Source organism: Colobus angolensis, unplaced genomic scaffold (assembly GCF_000951035.1).
Source record: "Colobus angolensis palliatus isolate OR3802 unplaced genomic scaffold, Cang.pa_1.0 Scaffold117, whole genome shotgun sequence".
In the NCBI taxonomy this organism is placed as follows: domain Eukaryota; kingdom Metazoa; phylum Chordata; class Mammalia; order Primates; family Cercopithecidae; genus Colobus; species Colobus angolensis.
The window spans coordinates 6,703,826-6,723,422 of record NW_012112808.1 but is presented as its reverse complement, the minus strand read 5'-3'; the positions used below and the strand labels follow the sequence as shown (position 1 = coordinate 6,723,422).

Below are 19,597 nucleotides of genomic sequence, written 5' to 3'. Positions count from 1 at the left end.
GACAAAGTTGTTAGGATGCATACTATTTTATTCTCAACAAAAAACACTCATTAGAATCCTTAATTAAAATGACATGGATCTCAAATATATATATATATATCATGTCATCTATATAAACAGAATACTGTTGTCAAATTATCAAGCAGCTATCTTTATTTCTTACCCTATTCTCAGATAAATCATAAAGATTTATTCATTGAGGGTCTACAAAATGATACCAAGACCTTCTGTGGAATGAACTTTAAATCTGCTAAATAAATATCCAATAAAACAAAGTCTGCTTCAATGATTATGTACTGACTTAGGCCTGGCAGTACCTCAGAAGATGGTGGCTCATTGGATGCACCTAAATGTGGCCCTACTTTCATCTCTGTGCAAGTTTCAAATAGGAAGTTGCTTCTCTCATTTTAGTCATTCTTTCATTTTAGCTATTATGGTGGCTCCCTTCTTTCAGTCCCATGGCCTGTAGCCAGGAAGGAGAACACTCCCACCTCCCTCTATCTGTTCCACACATCACTTTGCCTGACCTTCCCAGAAGCGAATGTGTACTCAGTAACCAGAAGAGTTTAGCGTTCTTTTCCCAAGGGTGCAAGTATGGTTCTAAAGCCACCCTGAATCAGTGAGGGAGATTAGCTATGTTTTTCATTACCCATCCACATGGCTTTTTCTATCCACAGAAAAAGCAAGGTTTCTGGAGGGCTTCGCAAGGCTTTACCTCTCCAGGTCACCTCTTTCTTATGCTTTCGCTCTCTGATGTACTTAAATGCTCTAACCTGTTAGCCCTCAGGAAATGACACCTCTCTGTGAAGAAGTGATGAAGCCCCGCCCACTGGCCTCTTCTTGAGTCCTGAGAGTCTTGCAGTCTGGGTTACCTGCTTCACAAGAGGTTTGCTTCTCCCTGTTTTTGGCTGACTTTGACCTCAAGGATCAGAGTTTCTAGTATTTAATCAGATCACACATACAATAAAGTAGAATATCATATATGAAAGTGGAAGGAAAAAGATTTAACACAACTTTTCAATACCAAATTGAGTGGATGAATTGTTTTAGACACAAGGTTATGCGTGTGTGTGTGTGTATATATATAATATCTATATATATACACACACATAAAAGTATGTATACACATAAATGTGTGTACATATATATACACACACACATAAAAGTTGTATATATATACATACAACTTTTACTTGAAGTTCAAGGGTACATGTGAAGGTTGGTTATATAGGTAAACTTGTGTCATGGGGGTTTGTTGCAGAGATTATTTATCACCCAGGTATTAAGCCTAGTACCCATTAATTAGGTTTCCTGATCCTCTCCTTCCTCCCACCCTCCACCCTCTGATTTGCCCCAGTGTGTCTGTTGTTCCCCTCTATGTGTCCATCTGTTCTCATTATTTAGCTCCCACTTATAAGTGAGAATGTGTGGTATTTGACTTTCTCTTCCTGCATTGGTATGCTAAGGATAATGGACTCCAGTTCCATCCATGTTCCTGCAAAGGACAATATCTCATTTTTTTTTTATGCCTGCATAGTATTCCATGGTGTATATGTACCACATTTTCTTTATCCACTTTACCACTGATGGGCATTTAGACTGATTCCGTGTCTTTGCTATTGGGAATAGTGCTGCAATGAACATGTGTGTGTATGTGTCCTTAGAATGATTTATATTCCTTTGGATATATACTCAGTAGTGGGACTGCTGGGTGGAATGTTATTTCTGTTTTTAGGTCTTTTGAGGAGTCATCACACTGTCTTCCACAATGGTTGAACTAATTTACACTCCCACAGAGTATAAACATTCCTGTTTCTCTGCAACCTTGCCACCTGTTATTTTTTGACTTTTTTGTAATGGTCATTTTGACTGGTGTGAGATGGTATCTCTTTGTGGTTTTGATCTGTATTTCTCTAATGATCAGTGAGGTTGAGCTTTTCTTCATATGATTGTTGGCTGCATGTATGTCTTCTCTTGAAAAGGGTCTATTCATGTCCTTTGCCCAGTGTTTTGTTTTGTTTTGTTTTGTTTGTTTTTTTGAGACACAGTCTTGCTCTGTTGCCCAGGGTAGAGTGCAGTGGTGTGATCTCGGCTAACTGCAAGCTCCGCTTCATGGGTTCACGCCATTCTCCTGCCTCAGCCTCCTGAGTAGCTGGGACTACAGGTGCCCAGTTTTTAATGGGGATGTTTTTTCCTTGTAAATTTGTTTAAGTTCCTTATAGATGCTGGATATTAGACTTTTGTCAGATGCATAGTTTGCAAAAATTTCCTTCCATTCTATAGGTTGTCTGTTCACTCTGTGGATGGTTTCCTTTGCTGTGCAGAAGCATTTTAATTAGATACCATGTGTCAATTTTTTCTTTTGTTGCAATTTCTTTTGGCGTCTTCATCATGAAATCTTTGCCCATTCCTATGTCCAGAATGGTACTGCCTAGGTTGTCTTCCAGGGTTTTTATAGTTTTGTGTTTTACATTTAAGTCTTTAATCCTTGAGTTAATTTTTGCATATGGTGTAAGGTGTCCAGTTTCAGTCTTCTTCATATGGCTACCCAGTTATCCCATCACCATTTATTGAATAGAAAATCCTTTCCCCATTGCTTTTGTCAGGTTTGTTGAAGATTAGATAGTTGTAGGTGTAGAGGCTTATTTCTGGGTTCTCTATTCTCTTCCATTGGTCTATGTGTCTGCTTTTGTACCAGTACCATGCTGTTTTGGTTACTGTAGCCCTGCAGTATAGTTTGAAGTCAGGTAGGGTGATGCCTCCAGCTTTGTTCTTTCTGCTTTGGATTGCCTTGGCTATTCTGGCTCTTTTTCGGGTCCATATGAATATTAAAACAGTTTTTTCTAGTTCTGTGAAAAATGTCAATGGTAGTTTAATAGGAATAGTATTGAATCTACAAATTGCTTTGGGCAGCATGGTCATTTTAATGATATTGATTCTTTCTATCCATGAGCATGGAATGTTTTTCCATTTGTTTGTGTCATCTCTGATTTCTTTGAGCAGTGTTTTGTAGTTCTCCTTGTAGAGATCTTTCATCTCTCATTGGTTAGATGTATTCCTAGGTATATTATTATTATTTTTTTTTTTGGCAATTGTGAATGGGACTGCGCTCTTGATTTGACTCTAGGCTTGACTGTGGTTGGTGTATAGGAATATCAGTGATTTTTGCACATTGATTTTGTATCCTGAGACTTGCTGAAGTTGTTTCTCAGCTTAAGGAGCTTTGGGGCAGAGACTATGAGATTTTCAATATACAGGATCATGTCATCTGCAAACAGGAATAGTTTGACTTCCTCTCTTCCTATCTGGATGCCCTTTATGTATTGCAGAAAATAGGGCAACTTTTTAATACCAGTAAATAAAAATGAAATGACAGGGAGAAGAAAAAGTGATTTGAGTCTTTCTGAATTCCAAAACAGTGATCGTTGTAATAGAATCATGAAACAATTTGATAGTCATTAGTAATTCAGTTTAAATAAAAAATAAACAAACAAAACCCACAAAATTAAAAATGAGGTTTCTATTGGGTTCTGTTCAAGACGGCCGATTAAAAGCAGAAGGGGCCAAGGACTGATGATGTTAAAACACTCTCCACAATAACACGGGCCTGAAATAGGTACAATGTAACTTTCTGTGTGAGTCACCCACAGAAAAGCAAAGAAGACAGAAATGGTGAGGGGAGTAGTTGCTTAAAGGACAACTAGCTAAATGCATTTTATTTACTGAGCCAAGTTGATGGCTGTATGATCTAATTCAGCAGTAAATATTTATTTATAAAAAATAATTCCTAGCGCAATAAGTATTGGTTAGCCAAGTACATCTGAAACGTTTCCCCACATTTAAAATGTCAAATTTCAGAAAAACATCATGTGAAAGGGTGGTAAGATGGAGTGGCTGACCAATTCACCTGAATGTGTTCTCTACTAATGAATAAACAAGAGGACAGAAAAGCCAGTGGGTAGGTCAAGAATGAGCAAGCAGCGGAAATAGAAAAGGAATCATCATCTGTAGCACATACTCACCCCGTATTAAGTTTGGAAATGTCCTAGAGGTTAATATATGAAGAAAATGTATCATAAAGAAAGCATTTAATTTATTCACAATTAAAGTGCAAGTTAACATAAACATTAGGAAATGTCCTCATCTCAAAGGCCTGTAGTCACTAAACAAAAGGAGAGGGAACCTGGGTGTGGAATGTGTTGACAGAAGAGGTAGCCATCACTAACGACTGAATGAGTAATTTGTCCCAGTGCTCACCAGCACAGCCAGAGGGCAGATGACAGACGCAAATATAATTTCCCAAGGGAAGAAGAACGAAATTAGGTGGAGGACCAGAACATGAGGTCATGAAATTTAAAGTAACCAAACTTAAGAGCAGAAACAATTCATCCCAAATGTCAAGAGAAGTGAAGCAAAAAATAGAAGAACATGATACATTTTTAAAGAGTAGGTGTAGAGGACCTGAGCCCTCACCATGCCCAAGTGGCTCCTCCTCACCTCCTTCAGGTCTTTACTCATGGCCACCCTTCCTGTCACCCTAGGCAAAATGGCAGCCCTTCTCCCACTCAGCACTTCCGATCCCCTCTCCGCACCTGCTATACTCTTCATGTTCGCCCTCAGTGCCTACATACTGTGCATTTGGATCTCTTTCCTTTACATCTTTCTCCACCATCTAGAATGCCCCCGCTGTGGGCAAGAATTTCTATCTGTTTGCATCATTTCTGTTTCCCCAGCACCTGGAATAGGACTGGCACACGTTTGCAGTCAGTGCTGTGGATTTTACTGGATGAATGAGGGGGTTTGCTGGGGTCTCTGAGAAGGAAAACAGACATCAGCCAGTACTCTCCTCCTGCACCCCAGAACCCAGTGGCCATTTTGTCAATGTGATAGATGTCAATTTCAGGATGGAGGGAGGGTGGAAGAAAGGAAAGAAACCAAGACCCTGGAGATACAAATCCTAAAGCCCTGCCTATCTCCAGACATCCTGCTTATGTGAGTCAGTACATGTCCTAAAGCAGAAGCCATTCTGAGTTGGTTTTTCTTTCCAACTGAAAGCATTCTCATTGTTAATCTAAATTTTGAAATGCAAAAAATGGCTTTAGAAAAACACAGGTGGAAAGTGTGTATGAAAAAAGAAAGGGCCAGGAACTAGAAACAAGCAAGAGAAATTAAAGCATTACTTGATATAAATAGAAAAAAATATGAAAAACAGTTATAGTCCACATATTCTTACAAATCTAACCAAAAGGTTATATTTATATAGAGAAGAAACTTAGTAATTCAACAGTACCAAAAAATTACTAGATCATAAAAGGTTTAAAGTAGGTGTGGCCTTTAAACTTCTAAAATTGTCTAGAAAAAGAAATAAATATAAAATAAAAGAATAAAAAGTAAAGTAGGTATGGCTTATATGTTTTATAGAAAATCTGTATTTGGAAGACAGATAATCACAATTCTTTTTTAAAAAAATAATTTAATTCTATTTTAAGTTCCAGGATACATGTGCAGGACAAACATATGTTACATAGTGTGCCATGGTGGTTTGTTGTTCCTGTCAACCCATCACCTAGGTATTAAGCCCAGCATGCATTAGCTACTTATCCTGATGCTCTTCCTCCCCTCGGACCCCCACTGACAGACCCCAGTGTGTGTTGTTCCTCCCAGCCCTCACATGTGTTCATGTGTTCTCATCATTCAGCTCCCACTTATAAATGAGAACATGTGGTGTTTGGTTTTCTGTTCCTGTGTTAGTTTGCTGAGGATAATGGCTTCCACCTGCATCCATGTCCCTGCAAAGGACGTAGTCTTGTTTCTTTTTTATGGCTGCATAGTATCCCATGGTATCATAGTATTCTATGGTACCACATTTTCTTTATCCAGTCTATCAGTGATGGGCATTTGGGTTAATTTCGTGTCTTTGCAATTATGAACAGTGCTGCAATGAACATAGGTATGCATGTATCTTCAAAATAGAATGATTTATATTCCTTTGGGTATACACCAGAAATGGGATTGCTGGGTCAAATGGTATCTCTAGTTCTAGGTTTCTGAGGAATCAGCACACTGTCTTCCACAATAGTTGAACTAACTTACATTCCCACGAACAGTGTAAAAGTGTTCCTATTTCTCCATAGTCTTGCCAGCATCTGTTGTTTCTTGACTTTTTAATAATTGCCATTCTGACTGGCATGATATGCTATCTCTTTGTGGTTCTGATTTGCATTTCTCTAATGATCAGTGATTCTGAGCTTGATTTTGAGCTTTTTTTCACGTTTGTTGGCTGCATGAATGTCTTCTTTTGAGAAGTGTCTGTTCATGGTCCTTTGCCCACTTTTTAGTGGGGTTGTTATTTTCTTGGAAATTTGTTTAAGTTTCTTGTAGATTGTGGATATTAGACCTTTGTCAGATGAACAGATTGCAAAAATTTTCTCATATTCTGTAGGTTGTCTGCTCACTCTGATGATAGTTTCTTTTGTAATAAATCACAATTCTTTTCTACCAGATGATGTATTCATTAAAAAAGCAGAAGCCCCGGCCGGGCACAGTGGCTCACGCCTGTAATCCCAGCACTTTGGGAGGCCAAGGTGGGTAGATCAGGAGGTCAGGAGATTGAGACCATCCTGGCTAACATGGTGAAACCCCATCTCTACTAAAAATAAAAAATAAAATAAAAAGTAGCTGGGCATTGTGGCCGGTGCCTGTAGTCCCAGCTACTCAGGAGGCTGAGGCAGGAGAATGGCATGAAACCCGGGAGGCAGAGCTTGCAATGAGCCAAGATCACACCACTGCACTCCAGCCTGGGCGACAGAGTGAGACTCCATCTCAAAAAACAACAAACAAACAAACAAAAGCCCCTATGGTGCTTCTCAAACTTTTAATGTGCATGAAAGTCAACTGGTGCACTTGTTAGCAACACAGATTCAGAAAACCTGAGGCAGGGTCTGGGATTCTGTATTTTAGCAAAGTCTCAGCAGATGCTGCTGCTGCTGCTGATCCCTGGACCACACCTGCAGTGGAACTGAAGAGCATATGAAGAAAGAACTGTCCTTGAGTAAAATGAGGTAACCTTGAGAAGGGAAGCCAGGTGCTAAGGAGCAAGAAGGAAGAATATGCCACGGTCCATGATGACCGTATGCCCAGCCCACCCCGATGGCCTTCTTTAAGGGACAAACAAGTTCTTGTAAAGTCTCGCTTTCTAAAAGCCAGGTGTGAGTCCTCACAGATACAAAGGGTGCATGTCACTGAGCATCACTGGATAGTGCCCTGACTTACAAAGGACCCTGGCTGCTGCACCTGAGCTCCTCCTGCACTCCTGGCTGACAGGCAGGTGCAGGGGACTGGCTGGAAACACCTCGGCACTTAAAGACAAGGCCATGGGGATGCAGGGACAGAAGGGGATGGCCCTGTGCAGGCACTGCCACCTCGGGGTAACTGATGCCAGGAACCCAGAAAGGTGATGGGAAGTCATCTTTAAGGTCTCCCCCACTCTCACATTTCCAAACTTCATTTTGAGTGATACGAAATTCCACCAAATTCATTTGTTAGTACACTCTTTTTTTTTTTAAATACAAACATTGCTGGGGTGTAAGGGTGGGGGTTGCTCTTCCTTCTCATTTCTCTAGGAGCCTCTTCAGGTTGGCCGCCCTCCTTTCTCTCCGCCACTCCTGCAGCCACGATCAGCTGCCTGGAGAGGGTGCAGGAGTGTGGACTTTAAAAGAGCAAAGGGAAGAACGATGTTGTACTCCCTATAGGAACTGAGCAATATTGACAGGCAAAGCCACCATTTTTAACATTAAATGTGTGGTTTCACTAAAAAGCTTTTTATGCTTAGAATATGGTTTAAAGAATTAAAGAGGAGATCTATGCTTTCTGTAGAAAACAACTGCCCACTGCCATGTGCACCCCTAATGGTGATAAGAGTGTGGGTTTCGAGGGATGCCTTCCCCTATGAGACCGTGCATAGCTTCTTGAATAGAAAAAGGCAATGGGCACAACCATGGCACTTGGAGAAGCTACAGAAGCACACAGGCAGGGAACCTGGTGTGGGCTGGCAGGTGTGCTGGCGGCAAACTGGAGGAGGCTGTGAAGGAGGGTTCCTGATGAGGGCTCAGGTGGCAACTGCGACAACACATGACTTGTGAAAGACACAAATCTAGTTCAGCTTCTGAGTCTTTAATATTTCAGAAAAGAACCCAGGTACACATCATGAGCTCCAATTTTAAATGCAAGTGATTCAAGAAAAAGAAGCTGGCACTGAAAAAGGTTACGAAGAAAAGCCAGGGCTCCAGTGCAACCAAACTAATTCCCAGAAAAGTGTTGAAAGTCTCATCATTGAAAAGATTTAGATTTTATTTTTAAGAAAAGTAATGCATGGACATAGTAAAAGAGTGTGTAAGAAAAGAATATGAATGTAAATTATGTAATTAAAGCTACTAAGAACAAGGCTGCTACTACAGCCAGACCGATGACCCCTTCCTAGATCCGTATCATCTCATTGCTCTCCATCTCCAGAGCCTTTATTCAACTGGATTTATTCAGAGTGAAAACTCCAAGAAAAAAAGTCACCAATGCATTTAAGAATGCGGAGCGTAAAGTACATTTTAAAAAATTCTGCTTGAATCATAATACAATATAAAATCTCAGTGTAGAAAAAATTAACTACATTTTTCTGTCACAGAAGTACTGCACACCCACTGATTTTTAAAAATTCAAACAGAAACAACCCATTTAAAAATAGGCAAAATACCTAAACAGACACTTCACCAAAGAAGATACACAGTTGGCAAATAAGCATATAAGACATGCTCAACACCACATGTCATTAAAACAGCGAGGTACCACTAACACACTGATTAGAATGGCTAAAATCCAAAACACTGATGACACCAAATGCTGGCAAGGGTGTGCAGCAGCGGGAACTCATTCACTGCTGGTGGGAATGCAAAATGGCTCAGCCACTCTGTCAGATAGTTTGACAGTTTCTTGTAAAACTAAACATATTCTGGTCATAGGATCCAGCAATTGTACTCTTTGGTAGTCATCTAAAAGTTGAAAACTTACACCCACATAAAAACCTACACATGAATGTTTATAGCAGCTTTATTCATAACTGCTCAAACTTGAAAGCAACCAGAGGTTTTTCAATTAGATAAATGGGTAGACATACTGTGGTACATCCAGACAACGGAATATTATCCAGGGCTACAAAGAAATAAGTTAGCCAGTCATGAAAAGACATGGAGGAACCTTAAAAACATATTAATCAGTGAAAAAAGCCAATCTGAAAAGGCTACTAATACGATTCCAACTTTATGACATTCTGTAAAACGTAAAATTCTGGAGACAGTAAAAAGACCAGTGGTTGACAGTGTTGTGGGAAATGAGGGATGAACAGACAGAGCACAGAGGATGTTTAGGAGAGGAAAACTATTCTGTGTGCTATCATAACAGTGGATACACGTCATTACACATCTGTCCAAAGCCATAGGACGTACAACACCAACAGTGAACCCTAATGTAAACTATTGGTTGATAATGACATGTCAGTGGTGGTTCATCGATTACAACAAATGTGCCAATCGGCCGGGCGCGGTGGCTCATGCCTATAATCCCAGCACTTTGGGAGGCCGAGATGGGCGGATCACGAGGTCAGGAGATCGAGACCATCCTGGCTAACATGATGAAACCCCGTCTCTACTAAAAAAATAAAAACTAGCTGGGCGAGGTGGCGGGCGCCTGTAGTCCCAGCTACTCCGGAGGCTGAGGCAGGAGAAAGCGTAAAACCCGGGAGGCGGAGCTTGCAGTGAGCTGAGATCCGGCCACAGCACTCCAGCCCAGGCGACAGAGCAAGACTCCGTCTAAAAAAAAAAAAAAAAATGTGCCAATCTAGTGCCGGATGTTCATGATGCAAGAGTCTGTGTATGGTGGTGGAGAAGGGACTTGTGAGAACTCTCTGCACTTTCTGCTCAATTTTGCTGTAAACCTAAAACTACTCTTTTGAAAAAAAGTTTATTGGCCAGATGTGGCAGCTCACACCTGTAATTGCAACACTGGGAGGCCAAGGTGGGTGAACTGCTTGAGCCCGAGAGAGTTCAAGATAAGCCTGGGGAACATGATGAAACCCCATCTCCACAAAAAATAAAAAAATCAGCCAGGTGTTGTGGCACATGTCTGTGGTCCTGGCTACTTGGGAGGCTGAGATGGGCGGATCACCTGAGCTTGGGAGGTTGAGGCTCCAGTGAGCCATGATTGTGCCACTGCACTCCAGCCTGGGCAAGAGAATGAGACGCCGTCTTAAAAAAAAGTTTATTAATTAAAACAAAAAAAATCAAACATAACAGATAGATCTAATGCAAAAAGTCAGTCACCATCTTCCCCTACAATTCCCAGTCCTGTTTCCCAGAGGCATATAAGGTTAATGAAATCCTATGTACCTTTTCAGAACTTCTACACATACACAAGATAAAAACTAGATATAAGGTTCGCATAGTAACCTTTTTCCTCTTCTTCTTAATTAAGGAATCAACTGAGTTTCTCACTGGGCACATGCCCAACCTGCCAGCAACATATCTTGCAGGTTCCCTTGCAGCTAAGTAGGGCCATGAGACTAAGTTCCTTAGCACACAATATGAACAGAGGTGATTCATGTCCCCTGAGAGCAAAGTGCTTCCCCTCCTCCACTTCTCGCTCCACCCTTCCCTGTGGGCTGCAATGTGGCTACGGCACTCCGAGCTAGCTCTGAGCACAAGGAGGAAAAGTCCACTCTGGCCATGAGTCTGAAACTCTTGCATGCCACGGAGCCCTTTAACACTCTGGTGATGCTGTGAACTCCTTCCCAGACAAACGTTTCTACATTCATAAAATAAAACACAGAGGATTACAAATTATCTTGAAACACAGTTAGCAAAATGTTTTTTAAAATGTGTTACAGTAATGCCTGTGCCTCTTTGTTAATGCATTAAATAACAAATTCTGGTTGAGAATAAAATCACTGAAATTTCAAAGTAGGGTAAATATATGTGATATTTTTGAGACATCTGCAACAACAAAAACATGAACAAAAATATATGTCATTTCTACTGGCTACAAAGTCGTGGTTTCTGCTAACACTATGAGACCTGCCAGCTCCAGTCACAATGGAAGGACACACTAAACTTCACTTACAGGTTAGTGGAATAAAGATGTCGCTTTCCTTCCCATCCAGATTCACAGACCTCATGCTTCTCTCTGGATATGTTAGGTAAAGACCCTTGCTCTATGGAGTGGAGGAGCAATAAGAGAAGGAACTTCAGTTCCTGGACAATTTCATGGGAAGAAAGCTGAGAGTCTCCTTAGACCACGTGCTCATGTCTGGACTACTGCAGGACAGAGACAGAACTGGCTCAAGGCAGTTGTGTTTAGGGATCACTCTGATACAACAGTTTAGCAATAGTGCTGACTGCTACCTATGAACACTTTACAACAATCAGATGGGATTATACCAACCACACCACGTAGAGAAACAGTATGTGGGGTGGTCATGAGTTGGCTCCGTAAGCTAAAAGCCTAGGTTCCAATTTCAGTTCTGCCACTTTCTGCTGTGTGGACTGTAGACTAGTTACTCAACCTCTCTATGTCTCAGTCTTCTTACTTGTGAAATGAGAATAATGATACCCAACTAATTAAGTCACTGTGAGTGTTGACACATGGCAAGTGATTATTAAGAAAGCGCCTGGCACACTACAAATCCTCAATAAATGTTAATTATCATTAGTATTACTACTTGTACTATTGTTGTTTGACTGTTTTTCTCACCATCTTAGATATATTTCCACATAGGATACAGAAATCTGATTTTATTTCTTCAAATCTTCATCATAATGTACTAAATGAATTTGCTAAAATTCATTTAACCAGTCCCTAATTATGAAGTGAACATCTAGGATGTTTCTCAAAGTTTCACTCAAATGGTTAACACAGCACTTACAGAGCAAGCTCTCTGACGCTCCTCCACCAAACCTTTCATCAGAAGATTGTGTGTCAACTTTATTGAGGTCTAAGTTACATACAATAAAAGGCCCTCATTTCAAGTGTGCAGTTTGATGAGCCTCAGAATATTTTGTAAAAATAAGATAGAAGATATTAAATATACACTGATTTTTGGTTTTTTTCCTGTATAGTCTGGTCATGCCTTTTATTAATTGTTCTATTTAGGAATTAAATGATTTTCTTATTGATTCATTAAAGCTCTTTATATATTAAATATACCCACCTTTTGTCTGCCATATTTGTTTAAAACATCCTTCTGTTGGTCAGTTACATTTTAATTAAATCAGGTGGTTCAAAAAACTTGGTATAGTATAAGAAACCTTAATTTTTTTCTTTCATGTTTTAAAAAGAACTTTCTCATTCTGAGATGTGATAAAAGCCAATCTTTACTCACTTTCCTCATCCAGCACTCCATATTACTTTCTCAGGAAAGCTTCATCTGGCTGGGCTTTCTCCCAGTATTCCAGAATATTGGAATATTCCAGAATATTGGGCATCTCCCAATATTCCATGCTCAGTACCACATGCCCAGCACTGGTTACTCCCATCACAGTTGCAGTTTTACACAATATGTGTCCATAAGCCTTGAAAAGGCAGGGACCATGTCTGTATGTTGTTCACCATTGTGTTCCCAGAACTTGGCACAGAACCTAGCACTGTAAATATATTTTCTAATTTTTATGTTTTCAATATTTACATTTAACTCTTTAATCACCTGAGAATCTATTTTATGATAGAGTATCAAAAAATTTCTATCCTCATTTTGTCCCACCATTTACAGAAGAATCCTTCCTTTCCCCACTGTTGTGACACACACTTTGTCATGAATGTATTATATACACACACTCACATACAAAGCTCAATCCGCACACTGAGTTCCTACTATACTGGGTCTGTTTCTTGTGTTACATTGTTCTGCCTACAGAATCAGTCAACGTGGCCTTGTCTTGATTGTTGTGGAGCTCTATTATGTTTTAACACCTGACAGGACAAATCTCTTCTCAAGTGCCATTCTTTCTCTAAATGTATTAGTTAAAATCACTTAATCAAGCCCTCTTCTAATAAAAGATGATCTTTAAAATAAATTATTAAAATAGCAGGGAGCTCTTTGTTCCCTTGTCGTCTGTAATTTCATGGATTGCTGTGTGGCCAAACATGTGTCTACTCACTTGAGCAAGCCGGCCCGGTGGAAGACGTAGAGGTCCTGCTCGAGGGTGCAGGTGCTGAAAGGGACCATTTTCACGAAGTTCTGGATGAGGATGAACTCAGGGGTGAGATGGGGCAGAGAAATTACACAGAAGTTCTTATCCTAACATCATCAAAACCAGGACACAGAGAAAGAATAAAAAACCATTCATCAAAAAACAAATTTCTCTAAAAAACACCAAGAAAACTAGAAGCAAAATGTGTTCATTAAGGAGAGGATACTCAAATTACCTTTCCTGTAATTTGGAAAACAATCACATAAAATTCACGAAATAAGCAACCACAAGAGCATGGAAAAAGTATCTTTGTGTCTCACTGAAACCTGAATAAATTAATCTTATACACGATGGCAGTCATTCAGCATAACTCTTCTGGGGAAGTAGTTTTTAAACCAAGACAATTCATACTTGCAAGTTCACTTGTGTCACAAAGTCAGTGAGGTAGCATAGTGTCCTAGCAAAGGCCTCTTGCTTACTAAGTGACCTTACACCAGTGGCCCCTTCCTCTTGTGAGACAGGAGGATGATACTCCAGGCCTTTTTTGGCTCTAAAATTCTGTGATTATCCATAAACCAATGTGTATGTATTTTATCATGACATGATCCCAGTTGGATGAACAGATCCATGAGCATGACTAAACCTAGGCAGTGGGTTTAGTTAGTAGACACAAGAGGGGTCCTGCATGTCCTGAGGGCTGTCATTCACCTATTCTAGGCCTGCCCTGTCAGTACAGTAGACAATGAAATGTGGCTAGTATGGCAAAAGAACTAAATTTTAAATTTTATTTCATTTAAATTCATTTAAATTTAAAAAACTGATACTTAATTCCATTACTGGAAAAGTTTTATGTGTGCTTGGATTGTGTGAATCTACTTATCCAACTGTAAATTTTATAACATCTAAATACAGACGAACTATTTCTTTTTTTTTTTTGAGACGGAGTCTCGCTCTGTCACCCAGGCTGAAGTGCAGTGGCTGGATCTCAGCTCACTGCAAGCTCCACCTCCCGGGTTTACGCCATTCTCCTGCCTCAGCCTCCCGAGTAGCTGGGACTACAGGTGCCCGCCACCTCACCCGGCTAGTTTTTTGTATTTTAGTAGAGATGGGGTTTCACCGTGTTAGCCAGGATGGTCTCGATCTCCTGACCTCGTGATCCGCCCGTCTCGGCCTCCCAAAGTGCTGAGATTACAGGCTTGAGCCACCGCGCTCAGCCCAGATGAACTATTTCTGATGAAAATTCAGTACTTGTATTGAGATGTGCTACAGATGTGAAATATATATTAGATTTCAAAGACTTAGCATGAGAAAAAGAATGTAAATAGCTCACTAATAAGTTTTCATATTGATTATATGTTGAAATGATTACATTTGCCCAGGCACAGTGGCTCACTTCTGGAATCCCACTACTTTGGGAGGTCAAGATGGGAGGACCACTTGAGCCTAGGAGTTCGAGCCCAGCCTGGGCAAGATGGCGAGATCCCATCTCTACAATTTTTTTTTTTTAATTAGCTGGGCATGGTGGCATGTCCCAGCTATTTGGGAGGCTGAGGCAGGACGATTTCTTGAGCCAAGGAGTTTGAGGCAGTCGTGAGCTATGATTGCAACACTGCATGCAGCAAAGTGAGACCCTGTCTCTTTAAAAACAGGATTGGGACATATTAAGTTAAATAAAAGATATTATCATATAAACTTCATCTGTTCCTTTTGCTTTTTTTTCCTTGTGGCTCTTGGAACATTCAGAATTACCGATGTGGCTCACAATCCATGTCTGGACAGTGCTGCTCTAGGCTATCTGAGCTTCACGCAGCTGCCTGATCCTCTGCCAGGTCCCTGCAGAAGCAGCCTGCTCTTCCCAAAGCTAATTTGTCCCTTTGGGATCTCGCCTCCTCTTGAACCCTGTGAAGGCATTACTTGTGCTAATCCAAAACCCTGGGGACATTTGTGCAGCTCAAAGGAGTGAATCATTGTTTGACCTTACCTTCCTTCTTTTTAGCAAATTAGCAAGACTCCTTTTGGGGAAACTGAAGAGTCAAGTTGCTGAAAGAATCAAGTTGAAAATAAGGACTGGGTGCCAAGTCTGGGTGGGCTTCCTTTGGGAGGCGGAGACTAACTATAATGAGTTGCTTCATCTTAGATTTGAAGGATTAAGGATGAAGCAATCAAGGTTATTTTCTTCCTGTCGTCCATGTTCCGAAGTCAAATAGAATTGAAATGTAAACAGCTCTTGTAACTTTTTAAAGCCAGCATTACTTTTATAATGTTAAAGATTTACCTTTACATGGACTTTGAAATAGGAAATAATTAAAATTAGTGAAATTTATTTGAGGAGTTTTTGAGGGAAATCAACTTTGTAAATCCTATGTTTAGGGTAATCTACATTGTTTTGAAAGTACCTTAATAATCAATTTTTAAAAATTATGATGGAGAACGTATTCCCTTATTACATAGCTTCATTATAATAAGAATGAGGAAATAAAACTTAACATCACATAGTTTTAAGACAAAATAATTAAAGTATACTTGTTTTTGCCTCATGAGAAAGAGTATCCAGGAAATATAAAGCAATAGATATTTTTATCGAAATCAGTCAACTGAAGAAGTACAGTTGTTGACTTTACTTAATTAACAGGCCTGTCTTTATAAAAAGGCATTTTGTCCCTCAAAACTTCCTTCCCCATTTTCTTTCCTTCAATAAAGAAGTGTGAGAGTTCAGCTGGATCTCCATCCCCAGAGAACAATGAGACAAGAATGTAGGCAGAAGCCCAGGACACCCTGACACGGAGAATCTTATTTGCACTTGGATATTAGCCTGCAGGCCCATTCACCAATGTGGGTTGAGCCCCCTCTACAAGACAGGCATGAAGTCAGGCCTGAGGAACTAGTAGGGAAAGAAATACCAACCTGAAAATCAACAAGTCCCTACTTTGCTACCCTCAGAAAAGCATTATGATGGCTTCAGAACACTTATAGCCAATATAATCTATCAAATAACATAACTGTGTCATTCACTTTAATTTCTGACATTTTCATATATTACTATAAATGATTTGATTCTGATAAAACACTGGTAAGGCTATGTCTAAAAGAAATTTTGCATTTAAAGAGAACTGCTAAAATAGCATGACTTAAAAATTCTTGAAAATGATAATACTTTCTATTTTGATGAGCTCATGACATGCCATTTGACCTTATTCTCAGAACACAAACCTCAACATTCATAGCATAATAAATTTATGACATTTTACTTTTATATAACTTCTCTAAGCTTACAAAATCAGTTCTCAAAATTCAGCATTTACTTACAGAAAAAAGACTGAAAACAAAATTCATAAAATCCAGCGACCTGTAAACAAGACAGTAAGCACTGTCACTGCCCTGCAAGCAAATGCAACATCAGTGGACATTTACAGAGATTTACAGCTCCCTCCCCTCGGGCAGTGATTAGCCAACCACTAGTCAGAACGTGCGTCTAGCTGAACACTAATGGGGTGCATAAGTCGCAAGCTTCATACGCCAGTAATAAAGTATTCTGCAGAACTGAAGGCACTTTCACATCAATTAATAATCTCTTTGGCATTTGAAAAGCCAAAACAAAATTGGTCATTCTGTGCCTCCTATCCTTCCCGTCTGTTTTGAAAGAGTTAAGAGAAGAGGTGGGAAATATTATAGGCTGCTTCTGATCTTTTTCCCTTTTATCTGTTGCAGATTTTCTGACTAGCTGCAGATGTAAGTTCATAGGCAAACTACACTGGGTCATCAAATTCCTGTTTCAAAATTCAAAAAGTATACTCTAAGCACAATCATATTTAAATGTACCGATAAAATAAATATACAGCAACAAATAAAGAAAGGCTTTACAAGTTTTTAGATGTCTACAACACAATTAGAATAAAAAGAATTTATCTTTTCAATGTCCCAGATCTCCACAGAAGCCAAAAACTCAAGACGAAAAAAGTTAAAGTACAACATGGTTCCAGGGGATGCTGGGAGATTGGGAACATGTTTAAACAGAACCTCTGAAGAGGAACTGTCCAGCTATTCTTGGTCATCTAAAAGACATTCTAGAGCCTTCCATTCCGTCAAAATGGGCCAATTATTTCCTCTTCGAGATGGTTCTATGAACAGATGAGGAGTCGGTGCCAAGGAGACGTGGCATCCAGGCACTGAGAGCAGCATCCAGTGTTCGGACCACAGGAGAACAGTAAGCACTGAACATATGGGTGTTCTGGAGGGGCGGGGTGGGTAGTATGAGGTCTGGTGGGCGCCGGGGCTTTAGACAAAGCCCAGCACCGTGTATGCCTCCTCCTTGCTTGCTGGATTGCTGTTGGGTGTCAAGTTATCCCTCGCTTAGATATTCCATGTGGCTGAGGCACCAGCTGTAGATTCTGGGTAGAGCATGAGCTAAGGGATGCAGCCCATCTCCTCTATCTCCTTGTGGCATGGGCTCGTCACAGCCTTTGGCTCAGGAATGAACACACCGTTCTGTCAGCCCTCATAGGACTTTGGCTGGAAAAAGCTGGGCCCATCCCGGCAAGTCCTCCTCACTGGATTTTGATGCAGACCTGAGACTGTCAGTGGTCTTAGGCCCAGGATGGGATACTCCTCTGAGAAAGGGGCCAATAGTAGGGAAGTAGGGTGATATGGTTTGGCTGTGTCCCCACCCAAATCTCATCTTGAATTGTAGCTCCCACAATTCCCAAGTGTTGTGGGAGGGACCCTGTGGGAGATAACTGAATCCTGGGGGCAGTTCCCCCATACCGTTCTCATGGTAGTGAATAAGTCTCACGAGATCTCATGGTTTTATAAGAGGAAACCCCTTTCACTTGGCTCTCATTGTCTCTTTGCCTGCTGCCATGTAAGATGTTGCTTTTGTCTTCCCCCATGATCGTGAGACCTCCCCAGCCATATGGAACTGTGAGTTCATTAAACCTCTTTTTCTTTATAAATTACCCAGTCTTGAGTATGTCTTTATCACCAGCATGAAAACAAACTAATACACAGGCTGAAGAGGTAGACAGAGAAACTTGGTCCTTGATTTGGTTATCTAAATAAATCCTAGATCAAGCCATATTTAAATTAGTCTCATCACTGGAGTTACCCTTAGGTATGTGAGGCAATTATTCAACTTTTTTTCCAAAGCCAGTTTGGTTGGATTTTCTGTTACTTGCAACCAAAGACTCCAGAAAACCAGTAACCCAAATCCAAATTCTCCAAGAAATGCAAACTTTACAGAATGGGAGCAGCATGTGGTTATGTAAGTGATAATTTTCCATAGTCCCAATTGTTACACAGGTGGGCCAGCTTTCTAGCCCACTTCTGTAGCCCTTGTTAAAATGTGATGGACTAGAATCTCTGGATGGGGCTTAGGAATTTGTGGTTTTTAAAAATTCCCCAGGAGATTAGGATGCGGGCCAGGTTTGGATATTACTGGCTTTGTAAAGTTAAAATGTTGGGCCACCAATGCCAGAAGAGATTCTCACTGTGACAGCCAGCCAGAAGGTCAGTACTTGCCTTGCTTCGTATTTCTCATCAATACAAAACAGCTGAATACAAAAAGCAGCTGAGGCTCCCCTGTAGATGGGGCGGAAGTGGACGGGCTCTTCAGGCAGTAAGAGCGATGCCAAGCTCCTACTGCTGACATGGTGATCCTGTGCATATCCAGTGGAGACGTCACTGAGTTTTTCTATGTCCTAGAGCAAGAAGACAGGAGGAGCCAATGAGAATCCTGTCAATTCCCTATAATTTAGTGGGCTGGTGTTTGCATTATCTCTACATGACACTGTTCTGAGGACAGGTGTGACTGTCTCACCCAAAACAACTCATCCTGGGCCAGGCCTGGTTTTAAGGAGAGGTTCTTAATGAGATACTCAAAATTTATAAAATGTTTTTAAAAACTAGTTCTTCAATGAGAACACATGGACACAGGGAGGGGAACAACACACACTGGGGCCTGTTGGGGGGTTAAGGGGGGAAGGGGAGGGAGAGCATTAAGACAAATACCTAATGCAGGCAGGGCTTAAAACCTAGATGACAGGTTGACAGGTGCAGCAAACCACCATGGTACGTGTATACCTAGGTAACAAACCTGCACGTTCTGCACATGTATCCCAGAACTTAAAATAAAATTTAAAAAATAATAATAAAGAAAAAAAAACCTAGTTCTCACATGAAGGTCTCACACAAGACAAATAGTTTCAGTTGGCCTTTGACATAGGGTCCATATTTTAACTGCATCCTGGGGTAGATATTAGAGTGTGGTAGTATTACATACATATTATAGTAACTCAGGAAGCAAAATACTTCTCTCCCTAAAACTGTGTTCATTGTGATACAAGAATTTTTGAATCTTGGGACTGGTCAGGTGG

General features: G+C 40.5%; 1 protein-coding gene across 1 annotated transcript in view; it reads right to left on the bottom strand.

Moving 5' to 3' along the window:
* Positions 1–19,597, bottom strand: part of CFAP61 (cilia and flagella associated protein 61) — a 294,188-nt gene that overhangs the window by 175,078 nt on the left and 99,513 nt on the right. The window contains exons 11-13 of the mRNA XM_011963119.1: positions 18,744–18,922; positions 16,536–16,575; positions 13,197–13,336 (exon numbers count right to left, since the gene is read on the bottom strand). Of these exons, the coding sequence (XP_011818509.1) occupies positions 13,197–13,336; positions 16,536–16,575; positions 18,744–18,922 (359 nt within the window). The remainder of the gene's footprint in view (positions 1–13,196; positions 13,337–16,535; positions 16,576–18,743; positions 18,923–19,597) is intronic.